Genomic DNA, 18,918 nt, shown 5'->3' with positions numbered 1-18,918 from the left:
ATTCATATATTTTTAAAAAATTATGGTTTTTCATATCAATTCATGATAATAAAATAAATTATCATATTAGCATTATTATTAATAATAAAATTAATTATATATGTAAATTATAATTTTAATTTAAAAATATTTATAAAAATTAAATAAATTAACCATTGGAAATGGAGAAACCACATCTATTTGGTTGGTCATGAAAAACCTCAATGAGAATATGAAATGCCTTGAAATAAGATATTCTCATTCTCAAGGTTGAAAACTTGTATAAAACATGGTGATAAAATATCATTTTTTATTCTTATTAACCAAACAGGCCATAAGACAAAAACTAAAGGAAAAGTCACTCAAAGTGTCACTTTAACATTAAATTACTAATTAGGTCAAACATGCTTACTTTTAAAATTCTTATGACTATATCATGGAAAAGAAATGTGTACTTATTAGAATAGACAAGAAATATCAAATTTCATAATAAATTGAAATGTGATTTTTAGATATATTAATAAATAAATAATTTTTACCAAACATCCTTGACAAAGATTCTCTCAATCTCCTATGACTAATTTTAATACATTAATCCTAAACAAATCCTAAAATAGAACTTGCTTTATCAACCTAAACTCAACAAACATTAATATGATTGGTGCTGGCATTTTGCGTCTTTGCTAGTCCATTCCTTTGGTATGGGCACATCAATAGACTTAGAGATCATGGCCTGTAAGGATATTCATATAGATGTGATGTCGATTCGAGTACACTATGATACCTAAGTTAGTACATGGAGTATTTAGCTCGGTCAAATATAGAAAGAATCAATTATTCTTTGAGATTGATGATATAAAGTTATTCATAAGACTCGTCATCTACTTTTCGCTTGGGACATGTGTAATGTCGATAGTGTTAGAGTATGTGTGGGCCTTGAGAGATTATAGAGTACTAGCTAGTTGGCGAGCTCAACAATCAACTTGTCGAACTTGGCTGGTCAATCCAAAAATGGAGAATTTATCTTTTTTTTAGGACTCTAGAATTCTTATGCGGGCTTCAATCCTCATTCGAATTTGGATCTTACTTTGGACAACCTTAATAAGTTTTACTATTGTAATTGTTTTTGGAACACACACAAAAACAAGCACGATCTTTCTTTATTTGTGTTTATAATTCAAAATTTTCATATATTTCTAAAAAGGAATCTCTCCCTTTGCATAGATAAATTAACCATCATACATATGATATGAGATATCATATATTATTTTCCTTTTCTGTCGTCCCATCTTTTTGTCTTCCACAAAGGGACCACCTAGCAATTATGATCAAATTTCAAAGACTTATGTTTACTCTATTTGATGAGACCAAGTGAATAATTTTTTAAAATACATGAAGTAAAAATATACCTTTTTCCAACATTTAAATAAATAAGCTTCTTTTCCCCAAATTTGAAATTTTCATATTACTTCCACTCATTGATGTATTCGATGTGTCAACTTTTATTAGGTTAAATTTGAGATTAGATTTCAGATTAGATTTAAATGATTTGAGGATAATTTCATGTGATTTCAAAATCATCAATTTAGTTTATATAGTTAACATTTAATTTTAATAAAATTTGTAAACATAGCTCAAACTGATATTAACATGTACGATCAATCTCAAGGTTCGAGGTTCAATTTCCCACATCTCACATATTATAAAAAAATTTGAATAAAATTCAAGTTTTAAAAATACTCATAATTTCATCTTATAATTTGCTTAATTAAACTTCTCGAATGGTTCTTAAATTGGGCTTTTTCACTTGAAAATTTTACTTTTTTTTTTTTTTTTTCTTTTTACTCAATAGTAAACTTCCAAAGTTAATTAAATAGAAAATATGAGTTTATTGTCGTCACGTAAAAAGTATGTCAATACAAGAAAAGTAGAGACAAGATTTATGACCTTAAAAAATTGATAATCAAATATAAATAGGAAATGTAGTAGAGAATCAACATAAAAATTTACGTAATTCACTCATAGTGTGTTAACTACGTTAATGGACAGAAAAAGAAAGCAGTTTAGTATTAGAGAGAAAATACATATTACAGAGTCAAAGATGCTAATAGGATTCAAGAGCTTATATAGTAGCGTCAGAGATCTCCGAGAGGAAGATCGAGAGAGAACGAAAAGTGAGAGTGAAAGAAGAGCGGGAGAGCAAGACAACAAGAAGCAAAATAGCCAGAGCGAGAGGCTCAATTTGTGTTCACGATATCTATTTCGATAATTTTATACCGATATGATGTACGTAAAATAAACAAAAATTTAAAAATTTAGAAAGTAGGTCAAATCTTATTCCAAGTAAATATTTTGTATAATTAAGAAAGTAGATCAAATCTTATTTCAACCGATATTCGTAGGAATTATCTCAAAATAGGAGGATGGAAGGTGTCAAGACATGATAGGACCATTTTGAAAAAGATGAGGAATAGAGAGGAGAGGGCAATGCTGATCTCTAGGTGTTTTTTCATTAAAAAAAAAAAGAAAAAAAAAAAAAGCTGTTTTTTCCAGTTTTTTGTGTCATCACCAATCACCATCCTCTATTGCCTTTTAAGTTTCGGACCAATCCTTTCTCCAATAATTGTTTTTTGAGTAGGAGAAATATATATGGAAAAATTACATTTCTTAATATCCGAGTTTTGAATAATATGTGTATTTAGTCATTGAGTTTTTGAAATATACGCATAATTTTAGTCATCAGTTTTTTAAGAATAGATGCATATGGCCTCTTAAGTTTTCAAATGTTCATTTTAGTATACAAGTTTTTAAGAATACGTTTAAAAGGTTCCTCCTGTATTTTTTTTTTATTCTTTTAGATAATAATATGACATTTTAAATTAGGAAAATATTTTAGAGAGAAGATATTTTTTAAAAAAATTATCTCTTCTAATTTAAAGTGTTATATAATAATTTAAAATAATTTAAAAAAACTACTTCAAGAAAAATTTGAGAACTAAAAAGGTATATTTTGAAATTTTAGGAACTAAAAAAATATATTTTGAAAACTTATGAACCAAATGTACATATTTTTAAAAACTCGAGAACTAAAAAAATATATTTAGAAAACTCAGAGATCAAACATATATGTTCTTCAACATTCAGAGATTAAAAAGATATTTTTCTTATATATATATATATTGTAATATTAACTTTAAATTTAAAAAGATATTGCAGGCTTTACTCTGTGATAAATTTTAATTATAAAACATATAATAGTACAAAGTTAATATGGTTTTAAAGAAAAATAATATTAGAGTTAAGTTTTAGTCAAATTTGGTAAGTTTCAATAAAGTTATTTGATGGTTTTAAATTTATATTGATCAAGCTTAAATTTGTGCTAAACTTATCAATACTATTAAAATTAGAGAGCTCCTAGATAATTTAACGTGTTTTCCTTTTGAAAAAAAAAAAAAAAAAAAAAAAAAGAATAGTGGAAATTGAATAGAATGTAAAAAGTGTAACATTGAACTAAGTCTAAAAAGTCGGATTGGATGGAAAGATCGTGGTAAAAGTAAATATGCATGTTTTTTTTAGCATAATTGAGAAGGATTTGAACCATAGAACTCTTGATCACTAACACATACTATATACAAGTTGAGTTATTCTCGCTTTGGACTGTTATATATACAAATACATATACAAAAATACATGTACATACACTAAAATTTTGATAAAGCTTTATCATCCTTATTTTGTAACTAAATCATCCTTATTTTGTAACTACGATGCTTCTACTATCGCCTTTAATTGGAAGGTATTCTTATAATCCCGTTGCCCTTTCTCCCTTCTCTTTTTAGTTAAGAGCTTTCCTTTACCTCTTTGTACATACTATTTCTTTTTTTAATGGAATACAACACTATTGGTTTTGGAGTATGATGAGAGTGCTAATGAGGTGTAACCTAGTTGAGCTGTTTCAGTGCATTTTTTATCCCTCTTTCCTTTAGTATATTTTAAAAAAAATTAATAAATTTTTTTAGAAAAGTCATTTAACACATTTTTTTTTGCTAACACATTCCAACCCCAGCACAAAAAAGTTTCAATTTTTTTTTTTAAAAAAAATGAAAGAATAGTTTATCACATGACAAATTGTGTGAGTGAACAACTGGATGCATTAGAAGTGTAAACAAAGTCCCACGTTCGTTAAAGAAATTATGGGTATACAAATGTGGACAATTATCTTTATGGGTATGGGACCTTTTTGGTGATACTAAAATCAAAGACATGAGAGTTTATAACTAAAGTGAACGATATCATACCATTATAAAAATATGTATAAATTCATTATTCTTATTAGGATGTGGTATTTCTTTACTAAGTTTGTTTAGCAGGAAATTTCAATAAATCTGTAAATAATAGCAAATTTGTTGCACGATAAAATATTCTATAAAATATATGAAAATTTTGAACTTATATATTGTAGTATAATGAATATATATATACACATATTTGTAAATCATTTTTTTCATGTAACAAATTAACAAAACATGACATATGATTTTGGCATTGATTATAAATTATTTTATTTTTTATATAACATGCCCTTAAAAAGGGGTGAGAGATACTTCATGAAGCTGTAATAATATAAGGTTGAAAAGGTAAAAATTGAGAAAACGATAAAAAGCTTGTCAGAAAAACTTATCTCTATCATCACCACATATACTAAAAAAAATCTCTTTTGTAATTTACACATTAAATTTCCTAAAACAAAAATCTCATTACACTTCATTGTATATGGCAAAAATCTCATACCACTTTTTTATTCAATGTTTGCTTAAAAATTAATGGAGTTGTAATTATAAAAAAAAAAAAAAAAAAACAAAAATTACGCATATACTTATATGTTATTGAGTTTGAATGCTAAAACCCTAATATTTTTCAGTATAAAGATAAATATTCAAATATTTTTTTCTTGCGAAACTTGAACAACGTATAAAGTATAGAGAATTCGATTTAATAAACCTTAACTAATATGTCTAAATTGTTAATCAAAATTCAAACACCGTGACAAATATTATATTAATAAATTAAGTTACGCTTAAAAAGAAGTAATGAATCAAAGTATATACACACACTTCTATATATTTATATAGATGAAAATAAATAAGTACAAATACAAGATTATTTTTCTCAATGGTCTTTATTCTAATTATTTGAAAATTTTTTATCCTCAAGATGCATTAGCATTTAGAAATAGGAAATTAAACTCACAAAAAAAAAAAAGCAATAAAATAAAAAAGAATATAATAATAATAATAATATATTAAAATGATTAATTTAACCATGAAGAAGGCCATAAGATAGAGTCATGAGCAAAATGGCAGCTTCTCTTTCATCTTGTGGGAAAACTCTTTGGTAAGATGAAGAAATCTCGCTCAATCGCCTCCCGATTTTTATCTCTTCAAAACAAAGATTCTTTCTTCCTCCGCCGCTGTCGCCGCCTCCACCTTCGCCCTGTACCACCGCGTCTTTGCATTTTCTCTTCAACGTCGTCGTTGTCGTCGCCACGGCCGACTTCGTCATTATCTTGTGTTGTACTGCCTTGTTGCTCTTCAAAACTACAGCCGCTGGCTTTTCACCGTTTGCGGCAGCGGCCGCGGCTTCTGCCATCGCTCGTCTTGCTTTTCTCTGCCGGATTCCACAGGCGTTGCAAAGTGACTGCACACCAATGCAAATTATTTTTTGCAACAAATTTAAAAAGAAAAAAACATAAATGCATAATATCCTAAGAAAAATATACGGGTGCATTCATGTGCCTACCGTACAGTTCATCCAAGTGTCAAATTATAAGTTGTCATGTAGTAAATTTTCTCTTTGTTATCGAAGAAATGTATGAGATATGTTGCACTTAATATTACTCATATTTTAACTAATTTAAGCTTGACCGACATATAGTTTAAGTTCGCAATCAACGTGAGAATATTAAGATTGTTCATTAATATAAATAATTATAAATAACATTATAAATTCTTCTCTAAATTTAGGAGAGTAATTATCGAGAGATAATAAAATCATTGATTTTTGAGATGGTAACCACTTGATAACGTAATTTGAATTGAGGATTTTAGTATCTAAATTGTTAGGTAAAGTTCATATTGAATCGTTAATATATTATTCTAGTGATCAAATTAAGTCATAATTCCGATGCGTTTTTTTAATCTCATGGAAAAATTAAAAAATTAAAATAAAATTGGTGTTTTTTTTAAAAAATTAATGGATTATTACCTTAGGACCTCTAGGGCCGCTCCTCCAAAGGGGAGTTTTTGTGGTGTTACAATCGGAACAGGTTCTGATTATGGCACCGCCGTCTTGTAGTGCCGTGCTTGTTCGTTTGTTCGTTTGATCGAATGATGACGGTGACGGCGTCGGTGATGTCTGGTTGAGATCTTGGAAATTCCGACCACTGTCGATTGTTCGGGTGGCGGTCTCCGTTTGGTTAGAATTTATTAGGAATTTGATCTTGGAGGAGGAAGAAGAAGAAGACCACTTCACCAAATCATTATGAGTATTATTATTATTATTATTCTCACAACAGCTTGAACTTTCTCTTTTATCAATCTGCTTCCAAATTGTAAACCTTAGCCCAGTTTCCACATCATCTTCATGATTATTCCCAATAATTTGATCATTGTTACAAGCCATAATCCCACCACCCTACCAAACCAAAACAAAAAAAATTAAATCATATATCAACCATTACAACACGAAGTTTTAGATTACTTTTGAGGGAAAAAAAAAGTTAACGATAAAGATCGACACAAAGAATTACGTGGTTCCCTAACGGAGGTGCCTATACTTATAACATATTCAAGAAATTTTAACAATTTTTTTCTAAAAAAAATACAAACAAAGGGTTTTTTTAACTCGAATAATTTTTATTATAAAAAATTCAGAAATTATTTAGTCAGCCGTAAATTAAACTCACTTAAAATAATAATTCTCATCTGGTCATCAGTGGAGTGAACTTTCTTGGATGATATAATTTCGAAAACATACCTCATGTTTGAGCTCTATCGAGCGAGGATCATCGGAATGATCGAGAATAGGGAAAGAAAGAGAGGATGAGGAAGAAGAAGAAGGTTGAGGGGTGATCGGGAAGAAGAGGTGATGAGAAGAAGAGTAGCGAAGATCGAGATCATCGTGATCGGAGGGAAACGAGTCCCGATAAGGAGGAGCCATGGAGGATGAGAAGAAGAAGAAATTAGTTAAAAGAAAAAAGAGATCGAAGGAAGAGATGTAATGGTGAAAACACTTATAAAGGAAGAGAGAAAAGGGGGGCAGAAAAGGGCAGGGAAGAACTGGGCCTAGGGTTAATAAATGAGACATTCACGTGCCTTTCAAGACAAAGAAACAAACAAAACTTAAGGAAAGACAAACACCAAAAATTTAAATGAGTGATATTCTGCTACACAGACCCCATTTCACTAACAAAAACCCTATCTCTTCCTTTTTCTTCTCTAGAAACATATATAATTTTTTTTTAAAAAAAATTCTTCACTTTATTGTACCAAAAATATATTTGGATGGCTAAGGAACACACACATCCATATTTTCCCTTTTTAAACCAAACCCTAAATCCGAAATTCGAAATTACCCTAAACCCTACAATAATCCAAATTACTCGAACTCCAAATTTTGTAGTTTTAGATGATCATCTTTTCATATGATATACTTAAATATAGAATACGTGATATATGATATTAGTTCAAAACTAATATCGTTGTGGCCAAAATTGTTGTAGTTCGTTTTATGGTAAATTTAATTACATTAGGACATTTAGTAAGTATTCCCTTCCTTCTGTCTTTTATTATTTCTCTTAGTTTCATAAGGTTTTGAGCTAGGGAGAGTTTTGAAAATTTTATTTCAGTGAGACTACCATAATAACTTTTAGATATAAATTTGATTTATTATTATAAACTTTCTTTTTTAGCAAAGGTATTGGATGACTGAAAAGAGGGATGATGTCAAAACACAAACAAATATTAAAAAAATAATAATAAATAAACATACCAATTTTCAAATTCATTTTTTTAATTTTTTAAAAAATATATTTGAAAATTTGTGATGCACTTAATAATTACCATCTGATACAAATTTGAAATACTTTTGTATTTTCTCTCTCATATAAATCACACATATATATATCAATGGGTCAAAGTCATGTTTACAAACTTAATTTTCTAAATCCAAAAAACTAAAAATCAAAATTATATTTGATTATCATTTCATTTTTAGTTTTCTATTTTTGAAATATATATGTTTTGTTTACTTAGAGTTTCTTTAGTATAGTTGTTACACTTTTCAAAGAAACCATTGAATTGTTAGTTAATTAAAAAAACAAAAATAAGTTAATGGGAAAAAATAATGTTTTTCAAATTTTATTTCTCTTTAGAAAAAAAATATGAAGAAATAAAACATACATAAATTACAATGTGAGAAAATAAGTACAATTAAAAAAAAAAAACTAAAATTCAAAGGACCTTACTAACTTATTTGTGTGTGTGGCTTTTTTTTTTTTTTTTTTTTTTTCCTTCGTAGATGTCTTAAATTGTGGCCTCGTAATGATGATTTGGTTTTCTGTTGAATACAACTAACAGTAGTGGGGATGAAAGATTAAACCTCTAGTCTTAAGGAAAGAAGTGTATATTTATTTAATTGAAGAAATAATTGGAAAATAAAACAAAGACCGGTACGATTCAATTCAACATTTTGTTCATAGCTGGGCCATCCTGGACTTGAACTAGAGACCTCGCCCGTGAAGTAAATCATCGCACGTACGGTCCAACCAATTAGGAGAGAATCAATAGATTCCATTCATGGACGTTGATAAGATCCTTCCATTTAGCAGCACCTTAGGATGCTCACGGAGACCTGGTTGAATTGGGAGAAGCCGTAGGTATTATTATACTATTGAGCTAAGTTCAATTTTGATAAAGATATATGTTATATTTAATAAATGTTGTTGAATTTTAAATATCAAATGTTGGTTGAACATGACAATAAATTTAGAGTAATAAATGGGTGCAGATAACCTCCATGCATCAATTTTTAATTACATAGAGGAAAAAATATAAAAGAATATCCTTTAGAAAAGAAAAGTTTTGTCACACGATAATAACTTGTAATTGAACATGTACTTCGGTTGTCTATACAAATATAGGTATAGTCCTGAATGCACCTAAGTGTTTTCTAAAAAAAAATATTTATAAATATTATTGAAACTTTTTACAAGTCAAATACTTTTTTAAGGGAAAAAAAAAACAAAATTAGTATTTAACAAGCATGAGAAGGGAATAGTAGTATGTGAGGTTGAATGGGTTATGTTATGACAACTTGACAAGAATGTTTTTGACATTTTATATGAATGGAATATAATAAGTTGAAAGAACATTAGAGATTTAGGGAAAGGCCATTTAATGCTGCTCAGAAGAGGCCCAATTTTTAGTTATTTCCATACTCATCCCCACTCCTTTCCCTTGCATTTTTTTTTCAATTAAAAAAAAAATAGTAACGTTTAAATTAATTTTCATCCATCGACTTTCAAAATCTTCATTTTAATTCTTAAACGTTTAAGGTTAGTCTTTACTTTTATTTTAATTCCAACAAATTAATGATGTAATTTCGAATGTTTGCATTAAAAAAATGTTGTTTTTAAATATAGAAAAATAAACCAAAATTTTTATAAATATAACAAAATTTTACTATCTATCTACAATAAACCGCGACAGATTACTATCTGTGTCTATCTGTGTTGTGATAAATACAAATAGTAATCTATCGTGATCAATCACAAATAGACTGTGATATTTTGCTATAACTTATAAATATTATTAATAATTTTTTCATTTAAAATAATTTCTCAAAAGTAGATTTAAGGTATAAAAGTAATATATGAAAGATAACTACTGTTTTTAAAAGTTATTATTGTTTTTAAAAGTTTGAAGATTAAAACAAACATTTTAAATAGTTTAGGATTAAAATAGAACGCAAATTTGAAGGTTTTAAAAAGAAGATAAAGATTTAAAGGTTAGGGACTAAATTAAAATATAACAAACTTAAAAATTCAAAGATTAAAATAAAATTTAAAAAAACATATGCTTAGCACTAAGAATGTGTTTGACATAACCTTGTTTAGAGAGGATAGAAAAATCTTTTTTCTTTTTTAAACAAAATCAAAATTTATAAGATTTGGCCAATAATTTGAGTTGTACGTTTAAATGATTAAAAGGACACTTTATTTTAAAATATTTGATAGTCAACCGTGGTCAGAACAATTTGAAAATTTTATGCAAAGCACTAAAATTTATTTTAGAGGATACGTTTAACTATTTTTTTTTCTTTTAACAATCCTTCTATAATAAGTATTTCTCTTGCACATCAATTTATACCTTTAAATTTTAGGTGGTATGAGTTTAAACTCTAAATTAAGGATTATATCAATTTAAATCCTAAGAGGACGTTTAGGATGTAAAATATGTTATTATAGTTTACGGGTTATAATAAATTGTGTTTTGTAGTCTGTGTTTGTGGTGCATAGGGTTGGCAATGGGGTCGCGGTGGGGCGGAGGATTCCCCATCCCCGTCTCTGCAGGGGTATTTTTCCCATCCCCTTTTTTAATATATATATATATATATATTAAAAAATAAAAAAAATTAATCAGGAACGAGGACGAGGTAGGGATACCTGCGCCGTCCCTGACCAGGACTCGGTTAGGATCTCCGGTTTGACCCCATCCCCGGTCAACCAGGGATTCTCCGCCCTGATCGAGGACCCGACCCCGCGGAGATTTTTGCCAACTCTAGTGGTGCAGATTATTATAGTCTGGTTTATAGTAGTCTGCAAAGTATTTTAGTCTGTGTTTGGAGTACAAGTTATTATAGTATGAATTATAACAGTCTATAATTTGAATGTAAATTATTTTAGACCGTGTGTAACTTTCTCTACTACCATCTTTTATAATACTAATAATTATGCATACGAAATATCATATTTTGAAAATATAATTAAAACTATATGTTCAACCAATTTATACAAAATTAATTGGATTTTAATTTATGTTAAAAGCTAATTTTTTTTTGGTCATTTTGGAGGTACCTTGGTTAACATGGACAAAAAAAAAAGTACATTACTTTTGGATGCAATTCATATGTTTCATAAATAAAGCTCTCTTCTTTGGAGGTACAAAAAAATGTAAGATAAAATAAGTAACTCATGATTGTATGATCAAAATATGACCAGCAAGCGATTTCGTACTGAATCTACTACAAACTTAAATATATAACTGAAACAAAGTAATCATTGTTCATTATTGAAAGCAGTCCAAACACGGGTTGATTAAACATTCTCTTGAAGGAAGAGGTTGTAATAGTCCAACTTTAGGGTTGCGGGAACGGATAAGAAGCTCTTTGTATCTTGCACACTGTGAAATATGATTTGCATAAGTGTCACCGTCTTTCGATTATGCAATTCAGGAATATCTTGGAGTTGGTTTACAACTTCCGCACGTAGATTGGTACTATATTTTTTAAAAAAACAAATCCAGCAAATTGATTTTTTATGTTCTTTTTTAATGTCATATTAAACAACATTGTTTTTTTAAGTTTCTATTTTGTATGTTCTTTTAAGTTCTAACAAACTAATTTTTTTAAAGTTTTTTTTTTATTCTATAGTAGAAAATTGATTTTTTAATTTTTTTTATTCTATAGCAAATTGTTTTTTTATTACACTATTGATTAAGACTTTTTTCTTAAAAGAACTGTCTTATGTTATTTTTTAATGCCATATTAAACAATATTATTTTTTAAGGGCATGTTTTTATGTTCTTTTGAATCCAGGAAAGTGATTTTTTTAGGTGTTTTTTTTTTTTTTTTTTTTTTTTAGACTTAGAAAACTGATTTTTAAGACTATTTTTTTTTAATATACATTATTGATTGTGACTATTCTTAAAAAACTGACTTTTTAATGTTCTTTTTAAATGGCATATGAAACAAATTGTTTTTCAAGTATCTGTTTTTAGATTTTTTTGAGTTTAACAAACTGTTTTTTTTTTAAAAAAAAAGTTTTTTTAGACTTAAAATGTTGATTTTTAAAGTCGTTTTTTTATGGCAAATTGTTATTTTATTATATTATTGATTGAGACTCTTTTCTTAGAAAACTATTTTTTAATGTTCTTTTTTCATGTGATTCTAGAAATGAATACACCATAGATTGGTAATCCCTTTTTAATCAATAATACAACAATCTAATTTTTTATATTACTTTTTTCATGTTATTCTAAAAATGAATATATTATAGGTTGGTATTTTTTTAAAAAATATAAAAAACTGGCTTTTTGTGTGTTCTTTTTTTATGCCATAGTAAAACAACACTGGTTTTTTGTGTTCTTTAAAAAAAAAAAAAAATTATTGTCATTCCTCCAAGCATAGCAACAAGTACAAAGTCATGTTATTCATCTAGACATAAACAAGAATAAAAAACATTCATCCAACTATAAATTCATCCAAATAACTATAAATTCAGTTACAAAATAGACAAGCAATGAACAAATAGAGATCGAAATGAAAAACAACGGACAAACAAATACCAAAATTTATGAAAATAACCTAATCAAAATTACCAAAATTCATCAAATACCCTATAGACAACACAAAAATAAGTATAAGAAGTAACATTAGAATCAACCCAAGACGCAGTAGCCCAAAACACATGTTTCTCCATTTTGTCATAATTTAGAAAATGGACAAACCGAGACGATGATGGCAAAATATGAACATGAAATGAAATTCATAGCATAATTTCAGAGCAAAAGATGAACATGAAACGAAACAATGGACTACAATGAACAAATATAGAGATAATATACAAAATTTTGAGCTAAAGTTGAAAAAAAGGGGGCCTCATCATCGACTCAGAAAGGAAAAAGAAGATTACCTTTGACCTCCCCCTATCAAGCTCTAGAACTCGTCCTTCAACCCCTACCACTCTCCAAACGATAACCTCAACCCCACATCAAACACAATCGTCCCTTGAACAAACAAATTAGGCTGAAACGAAACGAATCCAGATCTGTAGATCTATAGATCTGTGAAGGATCTAGAGAAAAACATGCAAGAAGAGTATCGCCATAAACGTAGATCTATAGATCTGTGAAGGGCTAGACGAAATAAAGTTAGGGGCTAAGGATCCAGATCTGGTTTCAATGACGACGGAATTGACGGAGATGAAGAAACGCGAAATCAGATTTGAAGACCGGCATCGAAACCAAATCTGAAGACGAAAAAGTAAAGAGAGAAGGAAGAACATCATCGATATGAGCATTTCACTCGATCAGAGAAAAAATGAGGCAGAAGAGACGAGGGAGAAGACAAGGAGATGTTGCAAATAGTGAAAAGGCACACATCGTGAGATTGAGAACAATGTTCCCCTAAGGTTAATTTTGAACATAATATTGGAACTCCAACTAAAAATAGTTGGAGCCCCAAACATGTAGTGGACTATTATAGGCCTACTCCACCCCTCCACTCTTGGGCCCAAACGGGCCCTAAGTGGTTGTCTCAATTTAAGTCCTAAACTTCAGAAATCGTATTAATTTAAACCTCAAACTAATAACTATATCAATTTAAACCCTGAATTTTCATAAGTGTATCAATTAAACCTTGAACTTTTATAAATATATATTAATTTAAACCCTAAACTTTCATAATGTATCCAAATAAAACATAATAGAGAGTTTAATTTGATACAATTATGGAAGTTTAGGGTTCAAATTGATACACTTTTAAAAGTTTTGAGTTTAAATTGATATACAATCCCCAAAATTTAGGGTTTAAATTGATATACAATTATTAGTTTAAGGTTTAAATTAATATAATATCCAAAATTGAAGGGTATAAATTGATATTTGCTAAAAAAAATATATATATTATGGAAGGGAGTGTGTATTTGAACCATACAAAGAAAATTTATTAGACAACAATAGACTAGATGATTTTTTTTAGGAACAAAATAAAATTCAAGGAACATAATTTACATCTATGTGTTATGTATTTTTGTTAGTTGCTTACTCTTAAAAATATTATTTTGGGAGTTCAAAAAAAAAAAAAAATGGAGATGTGAGAAAAAAGAAGTTGCCATCAATTTTTTTTTTTTAAAAAAAAGCAAACATGGCTTTTGAAATTATTATTATTATTATTATTTGTAATATGTAGATGGTGAAATTGAACTTTTGATCTTGAGGTCGATGGTACAAATTTTATGTTAGTTGAAATACGTTTATGTTGGCATTAAGGAGTGCAACAAAAAAATGTAAAAAATTTAAAAACCAAATCAATCCAAAATAATCCAATAGTTTGGTTCGATTTTTTAGTATAAAATTGGACATATTGATTTGTATTTGGAGAAAACGAAAAAGTATTGGTTCGATCGGTTTTTTATTTGAAAAATCAATCAAAACCTAACTAAATCGACGATATATATATACCCTTAAAAAATAAACTCCAACATTACTCTTTTAGAAAAAAAAAAAATCAAAATTTATGGCACTTGTATGTTTTTTTTTTTTTTTTTTAATTTAAAAAAGTGCAAAGAAAAAACAATCAAATTTAAATCTATATAAAAATAGACCCGGTTTTAATTTAAAATTAGCAAAAATAACCCATTCAAACCAAAAACTGAAACAAAAATAAAAAATTGGAAGAAAAAGAAAATATCAAATACCAAAAACCAAATTGATAATAAATCGAACAAAATAAAAACCAATACGTTGGTTTTGTTATTTATTGAACATTGGTTTGGATCCCATATTTGTAAAACCATTAATTTGGTTTGGTTCTTAGTTGATCTCAAAATCGAAACGAACTATCACCCCTAGTTAGTAGGGAGAAAACAAAGTCGTTATCAAATTAAATTATTTTCTTAAAGATACAATTGCCAAATGTTTTTTTCTTCTTGGTTGCCAAATAGTTATTTTTAAGAAGATTTTTGTTAGTATATTTATTTCTTTAGTTTGATTTTTGTTGGTATGGTGAGACATGAAAACACCTTATCCCATTTTGAATGATTCTTGTTTCTTTACTGACATGTATTTTTTTTCAATCTTACCATGGAAAATCTAGCCATTACTTTCTTTTTTTCTTTTCAAAGTACAATATGAGGTTTGGGAGTTTGAAATTTCAATCTTCAATTACTGTTTGGTTATATTTTTTTTAGTCATCGTAGATATTTGCAATTTGAAATTTATCAAAAAAAAAAAAAAAAAAATTAAAAGAATATAACCGTTGTGAAAATAAGGTATTGGATCTTCCACCTCTAACGAGGTAATCATGCTAACTATCACTGAATTAAGTTCACTTTTATAAAAACTAAAAAAATTGTTTACAAACAACTTAAAGATGATTTAAGCTAATTAATTAGAGTAATTGTTCTAAATGGTAAAATTGCTGATAATATTATCAAACATAGCAAAATGTTACTATTTAGATTGCGATAGAACGTAATAAACTTCTATCACTAATGTCGATAGATGTCTATTGTAGATAGTGATATTTTACTATATTCGTAAATTATTTAATTATTTTTTTAAAAAAATTTCAAAACAACCCAATTCTATTTTGAATTTACTGCTTAGTTTAATCCAGGTAAATAATTGGACTTGCTATCAGGTCAGGGACCCACAAAACTTTGCCTTTGTTTTCTCTCATGTGCCACGTAAGCCATTTATCATCTAAAGTGTCCTTAAGAAATTATAATGTAGTTTTTTTTGTTCCAAGTGTGGAGCCAAAATTGAATCATATAAAAGATAAAAAATAAAAATAAAACTCCTTAAACAAAAGAAAACAAATAACTAAAAATAACATTTTTGTCCAATTTTTTTTTATAGAAGTGATTATTCAATAGTGATAGTCTTGTACTATTATATTTATAACAATTTAATTTATGAACTTTAATAATTATTTTTTAAAAAAAGTAATAATTTAGTATATATTTTGAAATTTGTAATAATTTAGTCTAACCTATAAAAAAAATATCAAAATTTAAGAGCCATTTTTTTTATTTTATAATGACTAAACTTTTAAATTTATAAATAAAATTGATCCTTGATTAATCCAACGACCTATCTATGCAAAAGATTTCATTGAATCTTAGGAACAAAATATCACGATAAGAATTAAATCAAAAACTACAAATTTCGTAGTTGACAATATATGTGAAAATCGAAATTACATTTCATTAGAAGAAATATAGTTAATTATTTGATATATTTCTAATTTAATTAATATACAATATGTGCGTAAATTGGTTCAAATATTCAAGTATATAAAAGGAAAAATAAAACTCACTCAAATCTACATTTATAAAGAAAGATGGAATGAATTCTAAAATCAAATGTTTTTATAAATAAAGTGAAAAATATAATCTCCATTTTTTTTAAAGAATTATAAAACCATATTATATAATAATTATAAAATTTAGTTTTAAAAATAAAATATAGTTAAAAAAAACAAGTGGGAGGGAAAAAATGGAGAGCGTGAGGGCGCGTTTTGTCTTCAAACGTGAGACAGAGGGAAGAGTATGGAACATGGGAAGTCCTACGCATGATAAATAAAATCCAAATATATCTCAAATCTCTAATTTAGAACAATTGCCCCTAAACTTATCTAAATTATCAATTCATACCCAAAATTTTTAATGTCATCCAATTGTGTACCCCAAATTTAGATAAATGTTACAATTTTAACATTCAACTTGAAGAAATGACGTAGTTTTTTTTAAAGTATAATTGGGAGTAAGAAAATTCGAACCATAAACTTTGTGGTTACTGATATACTCGTATATCAATTAAGTTATGCTCGGCTTGAGTTATAGTTTTTTAGTTTATAAGTAGTTCTAATTTGAAATTTTTTTAAAAATATATTATCATATGCTTTCAATGAATTATAAAACATATATTTGATTTGATTGGATGAATTTCCAAGAAAAAGATGTTATAACTTTTTTCAATTAAAATTTATGGATTATGACAAAGTTATTCAATAGTTAATTAATTTATGTATTAATCAAACTTAAATTTATGAATTACTTTATATGACTAAAATTAATGAGTTTATAAAGATTTTTACATTATTTGTGATTAAAATTATTAGTGAGTGAACCAGCGAAAATTAAATAGATTAAGCTGAGAATTTGTAATATTTAATTGAGTTAAGGTTAGCGTTCACTTCGATGAAATTAGAAGTTTTTGAGAAAAATTGATGCCATGTAATAAATTTAGGAAATAAGATTTGATTTTTCAAAAGGAAAAATATTCCTAAGGCTCCCATCTCGTTTCCATTTGGTCAACACTTTTTAAAATATTATATTTTTACTCTTAAGTTTGAGTCTAATTTTCATTTAGTTCCAAGGGTTTGAAAATGTTACATTTTAGGCTCGGTTGATAACCCATTTCATTTTGGTTTTTAGTTTTTGAAAATTAAGTAAATTCTCTCAACTTTTTTATGATAATTTGCATATTTCTTAAGTACAATAGTCGAATCTTTAGTCAAATTTTAAAAACAAAAACAAATTTTTAAAAACTATTTTTTTTAGTTTTCAAATTTTGGTTGACTTATTGAATTCGTTTGTAAAAAGTAGATGGCAAAATAAGAAATTTAAGAATGGTATAGGCGTTTATAGGCTCAATTTTTAAAAACTAAAAACAAAAAACCAAATGGTTACCAAATTGGACCTTAACATTTGACTTTACTCACTTTTGATCTTCAATGTTAATGTCATTTAGTTAATTTAAAATAATTAAAAAATTATAACTGATTAAAGTTTTCACCAAATTTTCCCTTACTAAAATTTCACTTTATAATTATATTAAAATAATTTTTTTAAAGTTAATAATGTGAAAGACAAATGTGAGCATCAGTGAAAACTCGGATAAAAGTTTTAAAAAGTAAAATTTAGAGATCAAATTAAAACTAAGACCACATTTATCAATTCCTAATGAAAATTGATGTAATTATTATTGAATTCCATTGACAGATTAATTATAATGGGCCTCAATAAAAAATGTAACTGCTTTTGATCGCATTTACTTGATATTAAGAATTTTGTCAAATTTATTGTTACCATTATGGTTACTTTTATCTCTGAGAGCCAAACTTTAACCGTAACGGTAACTATATTAGTAAATGTGTTAAAATTCATAATTTTTCTTTGAAACAGTAACAATAGTAGTAACAATAACGATAACAACACAGATGCAATTCAATTGATCATCTCACGCATATTATTCATATTGCATTACTTGATTACAGATTTTTAATTAGGGTCCACCGGTCAATACGAATGCGGAACGCCGGTAAACACCAATAAACCTAAAATAATAGATCCCACTTTTTAAATCCTTTTCATTTATTGCAATACACCTTCCATAGATGTTACAGTGTAATATTTGGAAACATAGAAACTAAATAAAAACTAGACTCTCAAAAAAAGGGTTTTCTCTGTCTCTAGTAAGTAGAAATAGAGGAGAATATTAATGATAGAGAATAAGGCTACGTTTGGGGTTTATTAATCACTCGCATGGGTTGTGTGTATGGTTGGAGGGAAAGACATGAAAATGGCCCTATTCCTTCAAACATTACATTATCTCACTTTCTTCCAAATATTTTCTTTGTATCCTTTATCTTTTTCTCTTTCTAAACTTGGCCCCATCTTTTTCTCTCTCTTCAATTTTTGGCTTACATTTCTACTCTTTCTCTCTCTACTTCAAATCATGTGAGTGATAGAGAGAGACTATTTAATATCCCTAAATCGATTGATGGTATGTTTAGATTTCTGATGTAGTTGACGACGAAGAAATTAATATTTTTCTCTTATACTTTAAGTTTTATTTTATTTTAATTTCTATATTT

At 27.4% G+C, this 18,918-nt stretch overlaps 1 protein-coding gene across 1 annotated transcript; it reads right to left on the bottom strand.

Moving 5' to 3' along the window:
- Positions 1-5,084: 5,084 nt before the first annotated feature.
- Positions 5,085-7,298, bottom strand: LOC120070758 (GATA transcription factor 21). Its single transcript, XM_039022634.1, has 3 exons — positions 7,015-7,298; positions 6,244-6,672; positions 5,085-5,676 (listed from the first exon to the last, which is right to left on the bottom strand). The coding sequence occupies exons 1-3, from the start codon at positions 7,195-7,197 to the stop codon at positions 5,296-5,298; spliced, it is 993 nt and encodes a 330-aa protein (XP_038878562.1). The 5' UTR covers positions 7,198-7,298; the 3' UTR covers positions 5,085-5,295.
- Positions 7,299-18,918: the final 11,620 nt, after the last annotated feature.

The sequence above is a fragment of the Benincasa hispida genome, chromosome 2 (assembly GCF_009727055.1).
Source record: "Benincasa hispida cultivar B227 chromosome 2, ASM972705v1, whole genome shotgun sequence".
In the NCBI taxonomy this organism is placed as follows: Eukaryota; Viridiplantae; Streptophyta; class Magnoliopsida; order Cucurbitales; family Cucurbitaceae; genus Benincasa; species Benincasa hispida.
Note: the sequence above shows the minus strand (reverse complement) of the source record. Positions and strands in the feature narration are given on the sequence as shown.